Source organism: Alligator sinensis, unplaced genomic scaffold (genome assembly GCF_000455745.1).
Source record: "Alligator sinensis unplaced genomic scaffold, ASM45574v1 scaffold1147_1, whole genome shotgun sequence".
Taxonomy (NCBI): Eukaryota; Metazoa; Chordata; order Crocodylia; family Alligatoridae; genus Alligator; species Alligator sinensis.
In genome coordinates, this window is record NW_005842832.1 from 483,430 (window position 1) to 500,292 (window position 16,863).

General features: G+C 42.2%; 1 protein-coding gene across 1 annotated transcript in view; it reads right to left on the minus strand.

Annotated features, from left to right (window-relative positions):
* Positions 1–16,863, minus strand: part of LOC102378250 (threonylcarbamoyladenosine tRNA methylthiotransferase-like) — a 179,002-nt gene that overhangs the window by 34,200 nt on the left and 127,939 nt on the right. Inside the window, exon 4 of the mRNA XM_006035410.3 lies at positions 3,575–3,658. Within this exon, the coding sequence (XP_006035472.1) occupies positions 3,575–3,658 (84 nt within the window). The remainder of the gene's footprint in view (positions 1–3,574; positions 3,659–16,863) is intronic.

Here is a 16,863-nt window from a genome sequence, read left to right on the forward strand (position 1 = left end):
TCACTCTCATGTTCTACCTTGGGTTTAACCTATAGCCCATGGAGCAGGTCCAGCCCACAGAGGCAGGGGCCTCCAGTGCTAAGGGGTCTTTGGCTGTGGGGAGAAACTGTGGCAGCAGCACAGCAGCAGCAACGGGGGGAGGGAGTGGAGCAGTGACTGGGTGCAGCGCAAGCTGGTTTGGAAATAGCTATACTCAAAGGTAAGCTCCATTAAAGCAGCCCCCCACTGCAAAGTGTTGCTAATCCCTGCTCTACACCCGTTTAATATGTTCAGCAATCTCATCCCCTTGCATCCTGGGGATATAGGCCAGCTCTTTCCCACCAGACTTCATTGTATGAGTAATACCTTGGGTCAATAATTTAGCTGGGCATGATGAGTCATGAAGGCTGGACAAATAAATAGCTCTCAAGGTTACTTTACGTAAGTCTTACAGAATCTCTTAAAACTCCATTTGCATCCTGTTATTACATGATTGGGGGGGGGGCTGTAAGTTTTTTCAGGGCTCAGACCAGGTCCTTCTGCATGTCCTCACAGTCCTTGTCTTGACTGTGTTTGTTAGTGTTGTGACAGAAGAAATATTAAAACAAGATCATAACCACTGTCTTTGCAAAGCAGTTTCTTTTTTTAAACTAAACTTCAGAAATATGCAGAGAAATAGATAAGGGTCTTGGTATCATGACACCCAGCAGGTGCATTTGAAAGCAGAAGAGCGTGCCTATAGAACAGAGGCCAAAGCCACTCCTTCCCAACTTGCAGAGCCAGGCATCCTTCAGAAATTCAGAGAACATAAACGAAAAACCATAAATTCATCCATGTCATGTAGAAAATGTATAACACTCTTGTTGGAGCAGTAAGAATGGTGTTATTTCAAAATGACTAAAATGTTTTTTCTTCCTTTACTTCAAGAACAAATGTCATAGCAAGGACTTCTAGCAACGGAACCAACAATTGAGTTAAACTGCTACAGGACAAAGCAGCAATAAAAAAATGGTCTTACAGGTACTTGCTTAGCCACCTAGACTTATTTTCAGAGAGGAGCAGTGAGGATTTTTCACAAGAATAATTACAAAATAGTTGACCAATGCTGCAGCGGTCAAATATAACGTCATTTTGAGTGTTCACTCTCGGGAGAAGGGTGGTTTCTATGGTTAGCCTCAAAGAAGTGACAAGCCCAGGATTCCCAGGTCCACAATTCTGCCAGGCAGCCTAAAGACACCTTTAAAGTAAGTAAATATCATTGCCTTCATTTTACCTATGACAAAGCTCACAGAAGCTTAGTGGTAACCCAAAGCTAAGAACTAGCCCTCAGTACTTTCTCCATAAGACACTTAGTCTATGAATTTTAGCTTTCCCATCTGTAACATGTTTCCAGAGACAAGAATGCAGGGAAGTCATTATCATCTTCATCTAGGAACTGGGAAACGGAGACACAGAAGCTGTGTGAAAATGCCTGGGAGGTACTGTGCTCTTTTAGTCAATCAAGAGCCATATTTGGTCTACACTTGAGGTTTTACACTTCTACCAACATAGCTAGGCTGAGAGAAATGCTGTTGTACACAGTTTTACCAGCACAAGTCATTTTACTGGTATCGCTTACTCTGGTCCAGAGAACTAGCTTAAGGCATACCAGCAAAATAACTCTTTTGCAGGCATGAGGTATGATTCTGCTAGGGAAAGTTTGCTATAAGAGCTCTACTGGTATGGTTAGTTACGCTGACAAGCCCTTTTCATATAGACAAGTCCTCAATCAAAAACCAAGGGTCCCAAAGTTTTCAATTGACAACAATAGTTCACTTTGGGCACATCACTTTAATTCTTTAAATTTCAGTTTCCCAATCTGCAATATAGGAACAATGATATTTACTCACTAAATAGTGGTTGTAAAGCACTACAGAGTCAACAAAACTACAGAGTCAGAAGTCTGGCACGGCTGGTAAAAGGAGACTTGACCTCCTAACGTAAGGGCTAGGTACAGACATTCAAAAAACCCGAGGTAGAATCCATCTAAGTTACATAGTTTTCTGTAATCGGTGTAGTTTATATACATAGCAAACAGAACAGAAATTCACCCTTTGGTGAGGTGTGCGGGGGACAAATCTCAAACTGGGTTCTGCCATTTTTAAACCAGTCTGTGTGTGTCGAACTTCTGTTATGGGTATAGAGCAGTGTCCAATAACTTATACTGGTAAAAGTGCAATGTCTGTACCTGGCCAAGAAGCCCAACAAGGAACATAATTACCATGTTATATTAACAAATATCATAAGTAAATAGTTTTGAGGAAAAGAAACATAACCACTTTTTTGCATAAACACTCAAATAATGAAAAATATTTTTCACAAAATTAAACTTTGAATTATGACTACTAGTCTTATCCATATTGCTGTAGTCCCTATCTACCCTAGTCAAAACATGGGACCCACTGTGGTAGGAGCTGTAAAAAACAGCATAAAACATTTTCTGTCTTTAAATTAATGACACTTCCATGAAACTGGAACATGTTCATGTAAAGGAACCTTTTAATCACTATCTTGCTTAACTATTTTCATGCTTGACCACTAAGCTATGAAAGCAGATCAAAAACTTGAACTACTTGCCCATTTTTGAAGCACAGAGATCTATGAGAAGCAAAAATGAGGTTTAGCCTGGAAAAAAAAAAGTTGAGGAAAAATAGACACACCTTGTGTGACAAAAATATCTGGAAAGCAGTAATTCCGAGAGAGGTCTATTATATACTAGGCAGAAAGTCAGGTATGTGTTTGCAACATTATACAGCAGTTAAAGAAGAAAAAGTGAAATGGTTAGTATATCAAAAATTGCCACCATTAGCACCTGTACCATGGCAGTTAAGACAAGCTTAGCAATACTGCAATCAATTATAAACTATCAAACACAAGAAAACCCTTAACTTTACTGCAAGAATTGAGGGACATGCAGAAATTTCCAGCAAAGCTAAATTAGCTTGCAACAAGTCAATTGCATTTTTGTAAAAGTTATAATTTTCCAGGGTGGATTCAGTATTTCCTGTTCAGGAGGACTACATTTCTGTGTAGAATGATTCCATTTACAAAGTGAACTTTAAAAAGAAGGTATACAATTTGAAGTGTTATCAGTCTAAACAGGAAAGGGCTAAGTCTTTGAACCAAGATCTTTTATGACTTTTCCTCATCTTTTTAAACAGATTTTGGTGAAGTGTATTGTCCAAAATTTCTATCTGAAGAATTATTGGAAATCATCAGGATTAAAATATTAAGAAAATAATGAGATTGATGCGTAGAAATTAGTAGTTCTGTAATGCTTCAGGACACACCTTCTGATATCTTTACATGACGTTACACAAAAAGGAATTTTAAACTAATTGAAAAGCAAACCTTTTGGAGAGCCATAGACCCAAAAGATTCAAAATAACACATGAATGAGTATAGATGGTGATACCCCCCTTCCCAGTGTTGAGTGCTTTTTCTCTCAAGATTTTTTCTTTTGCACTGTAGCACTTTCACTGGTGGCCTAACATATAAAGATTATGAAGAAGCAGAGGCTAAATAAAAAGATTTTTTTTGGTTTATTTAACTGTACCTGCTCATAGAATCGATTGTGAGCAACATAAAACTTGGAATCAAAAGATTCTTCTGTCACCAGAACTCTCTGCCTCTCGCCAACCTGGAAAATACAAATACAAAGACAAGGAGAGATGAATCTGATGCACAAACCCTACTGGCTAATTTAGCAGCAGCTGAAACAAGAAAAACCATGAGCATTAATTCAAGACAATACTGACCAAGTGATTCAATTAAATCAACATAGCTTGACATGACATACTGTAATTGTTCAATGTGAAATTTTGGAGTTTCTGATTATTCATTTATTTTTTAATACAATTACAGAAATTAAATTATTTTCAACATACATGTATGCTCCATAACTTTTCCCTCTAAAATCAAACAGGCAAACAAACTCCACCAGCTCTCCTGCTCCCTCTCACAGTGGTTCACAAATTATGTTAGATACACCCAAAAAACCCAAGACAAAATGAAACAGTAGCAAATATCTGGGAGTGATGAGAAACTGTGATATCCTGGAAAACTCCCTTCAGAAATCATCTAATTTTAAACAAGCCCCTTCACCTTTTGGATCTGATCACAATTATGTAACAACATTCACTATTCACCAAATTAGTCAGTACACAAAAATGGTTTCAGCCCATCTTCTCACCCTCCTCAGGGAATATCGTCATACTATATTTGTAAAATCATGCTTGTTTTCATGTCAGTAGATGCATTCAGCACAAGATATGCACTGTTAGACCTTAGAGTTTCGAGTTTACCATAAGGAAGAAGGCTCTAAACCAGCGGTTCCCAGGCCTGGGTTGTGACCCAAATGAGGGTCACGGGGTCAATGCCAGCAGCACCACACAGAAAAGACGAGCCATGCTGTGTGCTGGGAGCTCCCTTGACCTGGACTGCTGCTGCCGCCGCTGCACACTGCTTGGAGCAGCAGGGCGTGGAAAAAAAAAGTTGGGAACCACTGCTCTAGGCAAAACACACAGAGCCAATAAAATTGAAAGGAGCATACATCCTGGGTAAAATGGCTACAGCATTTTATTTGTATATTGGTCTGTATCAGAGTTTTTGATTTGGTCCATCATCGGGCTGCCTTTAGAAATGTACACCTAGATTTTCCAAAAAGCTCAGAGATGTTCAGAGCTTAATTTTTTAGTTTTAGCCCATCTTTAGTTGTTTTAGTGTAAATAGCTTGAATTACTTCTGACTTGTGTGACAGAGACATGCATTCATGAAATTAAAGCTGCTTTGCAAACTGAATTTGATTATTGCTTTTACTCCTGATCCGCATTGACAGACTCATCAGCATGTCTTAGCTTTTAAGCATGCAATAGATATAAACGAAGTTGCATCAATAATAATGGAAAAAGTAAAATCCCTGACGCTACGTTCTAGAGGTGGTCGGTATACGGAAACTCTTAGGGCTTCCTATCAAAGAATCACTCTGGCAAGGTACAGAGATCACATTTTTACCAGTATAAGTGATTGGAAACTAGTCTATACCTGTTACAGAACAGAATATTGGCACACAAAACCAGTCTATACCTGTAACAGAACAGAAGTTCAATACACATAGACCAGATTAAAAATGGCTGAACCCAGTCTAGGATTTGCTCCCCTCCACCAAAGGGAGAATGTGTGTTCTGTTCACTACTGATCTAAATTACACTGCTTACAGAAAACCATGCGACTTAGACGGATTTTACCTTAAGCTTTTTGAATATCTGTACCTAGCCCTTATGTTAGGAGGTCAGACGTATGCCCCGATCAGCTGACAGAATTCTACATTCAATAAGTAGCAAGCAGTAAAGAGAATCTGCTTTAAAGTTGTTTCTGTATCTTCTCTTGGGATCAATAATTATGGGCAGCTAAAAAAGAGCTGGTCAAGATTAGGCTAGTGAGAGTCCTAAAGGGAGAAAGCACAGCAAGTTTGCACACATCTTTGCTATATGAAAGCTGTTTACAACATAGTGTAAGTATGTATTAGTGGTTCTCTAGGAAGTCTATAATTACAAATAATGATAGATGAAGTGTATTAACATTCTAGTAAATGAACATAATGCAACAATACAATATGCCCCTATATGTAGTATGTATGTCAAGAGAGGTCTGGAAAAAAATATTCCTTTCACAAGATGACAGGAACACTTCCCCTGAACAGAGCATTTACCTTTTTTGTTCCTATGAAGTTTTTGGCCATAACTTTTAAGATCACAACCTAAAGTGGCTTTGTAGGAGCTGCAATACTCAACCCTGGGGAAACACTTGGTGGTTGCATGGCACTGAAGACGGTCGACCTAAACCAGGGATCAGCAATCTCTGGCATGCATGCCAGTTAGTGATACATGGAAACCTTTCCACCAGCACACTAGGAGGTGTACAAGGAAATTGTTTACCAATTTTTTTTTTTTTCTTTTAAGTTGCCGCTCTGGGCTCTCCAGAGCAGCCACAGGTCCCAGAGCCGCAGCAGGCACCAGGGCAGAATAAGGAGAACACAGGCAGGGATGCAATCTGTCTTCTGTTGACCCCTCTCCATGTTGCTGTGCTATGCCCCTCAGCCAGCCTGACCCCTGGAAGGAGCTGCGGGGAGAGGGGCCGGGGCCTGGACAAGCATTGCACACGGTCACTGTGCTGGAGGCTCCCAGCAGGTGGGTGAACCCTGGGCTTGGGCAGAGAGATGCCCTGTCCCACCCAGGTGGGGGCAGCACTGGGGTGCCGAGCACTGGGACTGGGAGGTTGGGGCAGGGGCCGGGTGGTGCAGGGGAGGTGTCGCAGGCAGGGCAGGCCAGCCCAGCTAGCTCCTTAGGAAGGCAGGGACTGGGTGGGAAGTGGAGGCTGACGCTCTGTGGGCTCAGGCTGTGGCAGGTGGGGGTCCCCAACAGCACCTAAGGTGGGGCCTGGCCTGGCCCAGCTCTGCAGGGACGGGCACAGCTGTCTTGCCTGCGAGGGGATGCTGCCTGGCTGGGGCAGGACGCCAGGCTCTGGGGGCTTCTGGCTCAGCCTCCCTGATCACCAGGCACAGTGCGAGCAGGGCGGAGCCATCCCTAGTGCATCCCTAGTGTTCCTTGGGAACAGCTGCCATGGTTTCCCCAGCCCTGGCCTTGCTTACCTGCAGCTCCCCAAGGGGCTGGGGCTGTGGCAGGCACTGTGCAGGGCCGCTATGCTGCAGGCTCCCAATCAGCTCAGCCTCAAGTGGTTCGGGGGGCTCCACCCCACTTGCGCTGTGCCTGGCATGCACACAGGCAGAGCCAGGAATCCCTGAGCCCAGTGTCCTGCCCTGGCCAGGTAGCATCCCTGCCCAGCCCTGTCTTCTTTGGCTGCCACCTTCCCAAGGGCCTGCCTGAGCCAACCTGCCCGCAGTGCCTCCCCCCATGCCTGCTTCTCCCCACGCCTCTCTCCCCTGCCCCAGTTTTGTTTTTCTGGCACCTTACAAGGTAGACATTGCTGTTTTTTCAGCACTCAAGCCAAAAACGTTGCCTACTCCTGGCCTAAACTATCAGGCCTAAAATGTCTGTTACCATATTTACTTGAAGTTAATTTTCTTACAATTTTTCAGGTACAGAACCTAGTTATTGGATGTTTGCCTTGAAGTTGTCCCCTTCCCACAGCTACAGCAGGAAAAATAAATCTAGGAGGTCAGGTAGGCCCCTTTACATGCCCCCCCCCCAATTCTTCCCCCTGCAGCCACTTTCCTCTCCCCACATTTACTGTCCGACCCTGCTCTTTTCAGGCACATGAAAGAAGAGGAGCAAAATTTGCATATAGGCAAATTACTACAGGTACCCACAGATTTTGTTCATCCAGAAATTAAGCATTTTGCTTTTCCTGAAACTGCTGCAAGTTTTAGCACAGATACTCCATCAACATACTTTTGAGCAGCACTTTTATACTTACTTATATACAGATTATAGTACTCTTGATCTTATCCTACAAGAGGCTCATGATTTGAGTCCAAAACCAATAAGCTCAAGCTTTTCTATATCATGTATTCAGCTAGGCCCCAGTGGAATCAATGGTGTTTCAAGCTATGGTGACACTGACCCCACTGCTCAGTTTATGTGTACACCAGGTACCTCTACAAAGGCTCCACATGTTAATTGCCCCCCACTCATGCATGGAACCAAGTGTTGTTGTCACAAGTCCTGGGATCCTCCAAAAATGTAAATGTAGATGAAGCATAGGGTAACCTGGACTGGTTCCACTTCATGGAGGGCAGGGCTACACTAACCATATGTGACAGGCTGAGAGGGAGGCGGCGACAGAGGGATTCTAAATGAACTGTTTGGGGCTCTAGTTGGTGATGTTTGTAAGGTATTTAAGGCTGGTGAAGAAACAGGAAGTATTGGAAATGGGAAAGAAATGTGCAGCTCCACTGTGGGAGTGAAGTAGTCGAAATGTATTCAATGCAGTGGTTCACTATGATGTGAAAAAGAGTCAACACTATGTGGGACTCTATGCAATGGACACTAGCATATACCCTATTCACATAGGCTATACTACCCTATCCTTGTGGTGGGTTTCCATCACTTTGTTTGTCCTATATGGGCCATGTATTTTACAGTCTCGCTCAGTATGGGCTGCTTTTAGTCAGCTTCATAGTTGGTTTCCATTATTGAGCACATGCTGCTTTCTGTAGCAGTTTAATAATAGACAACATATTTAATGAGTTCTCCTTTTATGTGGTTATAAGATAAGGGGCTTTCCCCCCTAAGCTGATTTGGGGAAAAAACTTATCTTGTATTTGAATAAATACAGTATATCCTGACATTGTTTTACAATGTTCACCAGCTTCACAACTTAGCAAGATCATCCTAATGTAATATCAGGTCAGGGTATCCCTCAAGGATTGTTTTGTGGTACACGAGAGTGCAATTCAGTACACTATACAGTCTCACCTCCTTGATTGGAGCATGCTGCTTCTCTTCCTCCTCCAATTTCTGCTGGCAACTGATGTTTTTAGTCCATTTGTTCTGTTACCTATACTGCAAGCCACAGCCTGGGGGGAGTCTGGTAAACATTCCTTCTGCTTGGTCCTAGAGCAGGGCAAAGCAAGATGAACTCCAATGATAGCCTTATGTATTCTGCTGTGGGGCTACAAGAGCTACAACCTGACTGTCACATCTTAAGGTGTTGTGTAAAATGCAGAGTATCTGGGGAGAACCCCACTGAGGTGGAATTAGGAAGGTGTTTGGATAAGCTATTTGCTGGGGGCAAATGTCAAAGAAAAAAAGGAACTTATGACACTTAAATAAATACCATATTATTCTGATTATAACTCAACCTTTTCCCCTTTAAAAAGAGCTGTAAGAATCTTACTTGATTTATATGTAGGGCTGATTTATAAACAGAGCAATACAATGGAGCAAAAAAACCTGCCTTTAAGGACCACCATGACTGGCCCTTAGGAGTACTGCAAGAGTCATCTCCATCATAGTAGCAATACGGTGGGCTACTCAGCTTAAACAAGGAGGAACCCAAATGGCTGGATGATCCATACCACCACCACAGTTCCCGGACCTAATCCCATGGAAGCTGACCAAGGATGAGACTTATTATAGTATCCCTCCCTGTGCCCTTGGTAGGCAGTACTGTATCAAGGAGTGAAAGTAAAACCTGTGTGGATTAATCAATGGAACCAAGATGGGTTCCTCAACCATTCTTCCCATGTAGCACTGTAATTCACTTTTCCTACATCAGTTCTATGAGTTAATTTCTGACGGAAGGCAAGCAAAATTTAATAAACAAATAAATACCCAACAGGTTTTCATTAAATATTCTTGATTTTTGTACTTACCCTTTTTTGTGTATGCAATAAAAAAAACTCAACATTTTTTACTGTGCCTTTTATTTTAGTAGTTTTAGGGCATTTAAGCCTTTGGGTTCTTGATTATTTGATTATCTTTTGGGATTTTGTAAAGACAATTATAGTTCAAGTACTTTATCTGTAGTTATCAACCTACATTTCAAGGAATATAGTTCAGTTATATTCATGTTACTGTCATGACTGACACCACGACAGAAAAGATGACTCAATGCAGCATCCTTGAGGACCTTAAGGGCAAGCTGTCTGCTCTACACTACTGTTCCAATTATAGATCAACTCTGCACAGAAGTCATGCCTCTTTTTAAGGGAAAAAGGTTGACTTATAATCAGAAAAATATGGCATTTATATTCAGGCTTGTAAAACTGAAAATGTGGGGGTCAATTTATATGCAGGGTCAGCTTATAATCAGAACAATATGATAATGTTTTTGCTAATGGTGAACTTGGATTGTTACAAGACAGGTTAACATCATTGTTAGCAGAAGGAAAACTCTGGGCTTAGTATACTTTACAGCAATTCATACTTTAAAAAAAGTAAAGAACACCTGGTTTTGATCATACGACACAAGCAGCATCTCCTTCATCCATTTGTTGCCAGTTATTTTGGCCTTAAGAAGCATATACCAGAACAATGGCCTGAGGTCTCTTTGCTCCTCGGGTAATTGTAGAATGTATAGATTTAAAAATTCTTGGGAACATGGGAAAAAAGGAGAGAACGAGTTTATAATATACCATCAATCTTGCTGGCAGCAAGATTGAGTGCAGCTTCATAGACAGGTCAAGCAGCTAATGTACGTATGCAGTACATGTGTGGATAGGAGAACTGGGACACACCGTGAGCATCAGAAGCCTTGAGTGGCTCATTTGTCCGAACTAAAAAAAAAAATTCCTGGATTTAAAGACTGCGTGACCAGCCTGAGAGGGGAAGTTAATATTCAGACAGTTACAGACTCATTCTCATACTGACAGAAAATAAAAAGTTCCATTTAATCAATTATTCTACTGGGTATATGGGAACAACAACAGTAAATGATCATATATGATTTTAAGACAGAAAATGAGGATCTAACCAGTGTTCAATTGTAATTAAGAGAAGTTATCATTAGACAGTGAAAACTAACATCTGAAAAAGGCCATAAAGGTTTATCGGGGCGGGCAAAGTTCAACCCACAGGCTGGATCCGGTTGGCAGTGGGCTCCATTTTCCAGCAGTTCTTGACTGCACGGCTGGGTAAGGTTTCCATGGAGACCCCAGAAGCAGCCACGCTGTGATAGCACAGGGCCAGGGTTTCTGTGAAGACTGGCCCCTGTAGCGCTGGTAGGGCACGTGGTAGGGTGGAGAGTTATTTACTCTGGAACCAGGCTGGGATCTTGCAGTGGTGAGAGCGTGGTCCAGAGCCAGGACAGAGCTGCAACCTGGAGCCTGCATGCTCTGGGCAGGTGCATGCAGGCAGTGGATTGCGGCTCTGCCCTGGCTCCTTGCAGCAGTGACAGCATGGTCCCGAGCCAGGGCAAAGACATGATCTGCAGTCTGCATGCTCCGGGCAGGGGCGTGCAGGCAGCGCATTGCGGCTCTGTCCTGGCTCCTTGTAGCGGTGGACAGCATGGTCCAGAGCCAGGGCAGTGTCCCAATCCACTGCTTGCAAGCTCCTGCCCAAAGCATGCAGGCTGCAGATCGCGGGTCTGGCCCAGCTCCAGACCACACTGTCACTGCTGCAAGATCCCAGCCCGGGCCTGGAGTAACTCCCTGCCCTGCCAGTGCTGCTGGGGCCAGTCTCCATGGAAACACCAGCCTCATGCTAGCACAGTGGAGCTGCTGCTGGGGTTTCCATGGAAACCAGCCCCAGCCACGCAGTCAAGGGCTACTGGGAAATGGAGTCCAACCGCCAGACGGATCCACCATTTTGCACCCCCGGTCTATCTACCTGCACTTTCTTATGGCATCTTAAAAGAGCCTGGTCTTACCTGTCTCCTAAAACAGTTAAATATGTGGATAACATAATAAAAACTATATGTAATAAGACTTAACTTTAGGATTGTTTTCATGTATGTACCCATGAAGTAAGCCAGTATTTTATTCTTATATTTATTATTAAATATAATCCATATATTAATATATACACGTATTACATTTCATCCGTCTCTGGAGACATGCAAGTTTTAAATTCTAGGCAGTAAGTGCTCACCTCCAGGTACAAATCTGACCCACTATTTAAAACTTAATGGATGTCTGTACTGGAGTCTTTGCTTGGAAAGTCTTGAAAAACCATACTGGAATAGGATTTCATTGTTTCCTAAGCACAGCATCACGAATGACAGCAGTAGATTTGCCTGACCTTTCTTCAGACAAATACAATTTTTTTCACACTGGCTACATAGCGCTGATTTGCTTTCACTTACAATGATGTAACAAGCACTACTCTTCAGATCTCCTTCTACACTGCAACAGTTGCCAGGCAGCTTGGAAATCTCAGTTTGTGGACAAGCCATTTATAAATTTGTGTTTCATTTCTGGTTTCTCCTATGAGAAATTTTGATGTGGTAATTCTATAACTGAACTCTTCCTTTATTGAATATCATAAAACACAATTTTTCCAGCTGCTTAATTTCTAAAATGAATAAATACTATGAAATGTCAAACATCTTTCTTGGCTTCAGTCAATTTAGTCTTTACCAAAGCTGCCTGGAACAAGTTAAGCACATGGCCCTGACCTTAAACTCCGAAACAGTATTTCCAGTGTAGCTGCAACAGACTGACCCCACATGCCCCTTGCAACTAATTACTGCAGCGTAATGTCACCAATGAACCACTGTAATTACACTCAGAAAAAAGTATGGTCCTGTCCCTTTTTAGTTAATGAAAATTATAACCTTTCCATTTCAATTCATCGCTCACAACAGCTAGAGCATGTGATGCATGATCTTCTGGGAATACAGTAATTTTCCTGACTGTTTATGCATTCTTCCTTTTGAAGATTCAAGAAAAGCCTTTTTTAAAAGCAACCTCTCTTGGGCTAAACATAATTTTAAATACTCTTTAAAAAACACCTGCATTTCTTTACATCATATAAAGCTTTGCAGTGATTTCTTCATTAGGTTACCAGTTACCATCTCCAGCGACACATAAATGACATAGAAACTCTCCTTGAGAGTTCTGTCCAAGTCTTACTGGCAGCACTGAGCATCTCTTCACTGACTGCAGTGGAGGCTGGTTTGAACTTTTTAACCCCACAGAGATAATTTATGGTACAGAGCTTTGATCTAAAAAGAAAGTAGACTTCCTTTGCATAAGCTATTTTAAAGGTAATAATCAAGTCAAATATAATTCTGTCACAACTTTTTATTGTGTTCATAGAGGTTATTTTGAATTTATTATATTCTGTTATAACTTTTCAGGTATGGAATTTAAATATCGGAGGCCTGCCTTGAATTTCTTCCCTTCCCAGTTATAAGCAGGGGAAATTACTGGCTGGGGAGGTCAGGTGGCCCTCTTGCCCTCAGCACCCCCCCACCCCCAAATTCTTCCCCCTGCAATACTTCCCTTCCACCACTTAGTGTCAAACCCTGCTTGGGCTCCATTCGCTCTCTGAGCATACAGAAATGAGGGGCAAATTTGAAATGTAAGGGACCAAAAAACACAGGCTTTGAAATTAACCTACCTATAATAATTTTCATAAAGGCAAATTACTATGGACTATAGATTTAGTTCACCCAGAATGGATGCATTTTCTTTTCTTTTCCTCTTTTTTATTTTATTTTTTTGCAAACTGCTGCACGTTTCAGCACAGATACTCATAAACACACTTCTAAGCAGCAGTTTTGTACTTACTTATACATAATATAGACTATGCATGATATTAGTTCAATTAAGTCAAAGCCCAAAGGCTCATGATTTACCATATAGTTCACTGGGCTGGGCCCCAGCAGTCAACAGTGTTTCAAGCCATGGTGACAACACAACTCAGCACTGCTCAATATTGTGTACTTCAGATGCACTCCATGAAGGATCTATGTGCTAATTAACCCCCACTCATGGCACTGAGGGAGACTGACTGCATAATGAGACAGGAGCAGAGAAGAGTGGGAGACAGAGCAGAAGCATGTACTCTGTGAGAGAAGCATAGGACAGGGAGAGTTAAACGGCAGGCTGGCCCACCAGGAGTGGTACGGCAGGAAAACACTAAAGAGGCACTGAAAGAATCTAGAGAGGAGTGGATAAAGGCAACTTTAACCAGCAACAGGAGGAAGACAGGATTGATGCGGAGCAGATACGACTTCCTGGCAAAGATACTATTTGAGATTTTGGAGGTGCAGGCAGAGCAACTCGCCAGCCTGACTGCTTTCTCACGTCAAAAGACTCAGGAATGGACTTACTGGAATGAAGAAGGCTGTGAGAAGTTTTGGAAGAAACATGCAACGAAATGTTGGAGGAAGAAATTAAGAGGGATAAAGTTCATAATAGGGAAAAAATAAAGAGAAAGAGTGATTATAGTTTGAATGCACATGGATTTAGTAGAAGCAGAAGATAAAGAAAAGTGGATGGAAAAGTACATCCACAGGGTAATGTTGGCAGAGAAAGTAAGGGACAAATATGGTATCTGGACGGGGTCTTGGAGAGCATGAGTAGCGTTACAAGCAGACAAGTGGAGCCCAGGTGGGGTGCTGCACCTCATGTCAGTGAACTGGATCAAGGCACACCAGGGTTTTATAATGTACCACAGGCAAACAAAATGGTGCAGCAAATGCAGAAAGGTGAGGCCCCTGTCCACACACTTTCCTTCAGTGTGCTGCAGATGTGAAGAGATGGTCTATAAGGCAGCGGAGTGACAGGAGTCCCTATTGTAACTATTGCACTATTTGTAAGGAAAAAGGACACTTGTATTGTTGGTGCCCCAAAGCCTTTGCAAGGATAGTCAAGTTCCATGAGGAACAGCAAAACCCAAAGGAAGAAAGTGGAGGAGAGGAGGGGTTGGACACTGAGGCAGAAATGATAGAAGAAACCCCCCAGTAGGATGAAACAGAGGAAGGGAGCAAAACTTCTGTGATTGAGGCAGCACAGGAGGAGATAGAAGGAACGGAAGGAAAGCAAACAGATCAGATTTGGAGGTGGGGGTGGGGAAGAAAGAAGACACCCTACAGACAACAGAAGTTGAATGGAGCAAGAGAAAGGAGCAGAGAGCTAGGCTGGAAAAAGAAAGAAAACGTAGGGGCTGAAGACCAGGAAGAAGAAACTTAATAATGAGGGAGGCGAGTTGGAGCAAGAGCCGGAGAGCAGGTTCCTAGCGCTAATGACTCTGGGCTCCATCCTGGAGTGGAAATGAGAAGGCGGAAAATGGCAGGCAGATGGGAATATGCAAGTCTTCCTAAATGTGAAAGCCATTTGGCAGCTTGCAATGGCTATAGGAATGCGAGTGAGGGAGGGACACACTCATCTCAAAGCAAGCATGGAGGAACCTTAAAGGGACCAGTGCACTTGTTTTTAAACAAGCATAAATGGCATTGACAACAGTTTTAACGTCAGAAGTATCTTAACAAGGAAAAGTTGGGAACAGATGGAACCAGTTTTAAGCCAAGTAAGGCCAGACATAATCTGCCTATAAGAATGTAGTATATGAGGGGAGGATAGATTATAAATGCTTTGAGAAAAGGTAGAGATGGGAACCATCTCAGTTGTCAGGGACAAATGAGAAAAAAACAGCAGGGGTGGCAATATTATTCAAGAACCCAGAGCTGAGAGCAAAACAGGTAGAAGTTGTCAGTGGCAGATTGCAATGAATAATACTATCAGTTGGGGGAATACAATTAGAATTTTTCGATGTATAAGCACCACCAGAGAGAGAGGCAAGGAATGAACTGCTTAGAAAGCTAGCGATTTACATAGTTGGAGGGAGACCGTGCATAATAGTGAAATATTTCAATTGTATAATCGAAGTGGGCAACAGAACTGGGGAAGGAGGAAACGGAGCTTTAGACAGCTCATCCAGACTGTTAACAAATATAATAAAAGAAGAGGCATGAAAAGATGTGGGCAGGGGAGAAAGTTTTCACTAGAACAGACCCAAGTGGAAAGAAACAATCAAGAACTGACATTCTGTTTGCATCAAAAGAAATAGGGATAAGGAAGAAATAAATCAAGACATGACATTTAGTGATCACCATATGCTGAAGTTGGAAATGAGTCTTGGTAAGAGCCCTATGAGAGGGAAGAGACTGTGGAAGTTAAATGTGCAGCTGTTACAAGATGAAGAGATATGTCAAGCATACAGCAGACGGTATGACGACTGGTGGACACTGAAGAAAAATTTTGGGAGGACCAGAGAATGGTGGATGATGGTGAAGAAGAGGGGAGGATTCTTTGGAAGGAAGGTCAAAGACGTATGGGGAAAAGAACAAAAGATCTAAGAGAGCTGCAAAGAAAGATGCAGGAACTGCTAAAGGAAGCCACAGGAGGAAGTTAGATATGAAAAGAGCTAGAAGAAAGAAGGTAAGAGTTAAAAACCTAGTTAAAAGAAAGACAAAAGAGAAAATGTTCTTAGTACAAGCACTCTGCATGGGAAAAAATGAAGAGTGGTCCCAATACTTTTCAGTCAGAGTGAAGGTGGCAAAAGGAGAGCTTAAAGCAGTGTAAGAAGAATGCCCAAGTGGAAAAGCAAGAAGAGGTGCAAGAGGTGAAGAGAAGATTTAATGAAGATCTATGCCAGAAGAAGGAAACAGACAGGAAGATGATGAAGGATTTCTTGGAAGAAATTAAAGAGAAAGTAGAGGAGGAGAAAGCAAAGAAGATGGAAGAAAAGACAAGCTTAAAGGAAGTAGAGGATTGTTTAAAGACCTTTAAGAGAGGGACATCACCAGGAGCAGATGGACTGCCTATGGAATTTTATGAAAAGTTTTTAGCATGGGTAAAGAGGGTTACACTGTAACTGAGGAAATAGCAGAAACAGGAGAGGCAAAGATTTTATAAAAGAAGTGTTGTGATCTTACTCTTCAAGAAAGGGGAGAAGGAATACCTGAAAAACGGGAGACTGATTATACTCCTTTATATAGACTACAAGTTAATGGCCAAGACATTGGCTTTGAGGATGATGAAAAATCTCCAGAAGATATTACATGATAACCACGTATGCACAGTACCAGGTTGAAGGATCTCTGAAGCAATCAGAGTGATCAGAGATGCACTGTCCCACATCCAAGAGAAGCAAACAAACACATTTATAGCAAACTGAGATTTAGAAAAAGCATATGACAGAGTGGATTGTGACTACGTATTCGAGGTGCTAGGAAAAAATTGGGTTCTTAGAGAAATGCATATGTTAGATAAGGTAATTGCAAGAGAAGCAGAGTCAAGTCCAGATTAATGAGCATCTAAGCAGGTCCTTTAAAATCCACACAGGGGTGAGAAAAGGGTGCCCCCTGTTACCACTACGATTTGTGTGTGGCCTGGAACCCTTAGCACAAAGAATAAGAAAAGACAAGGTCATACGC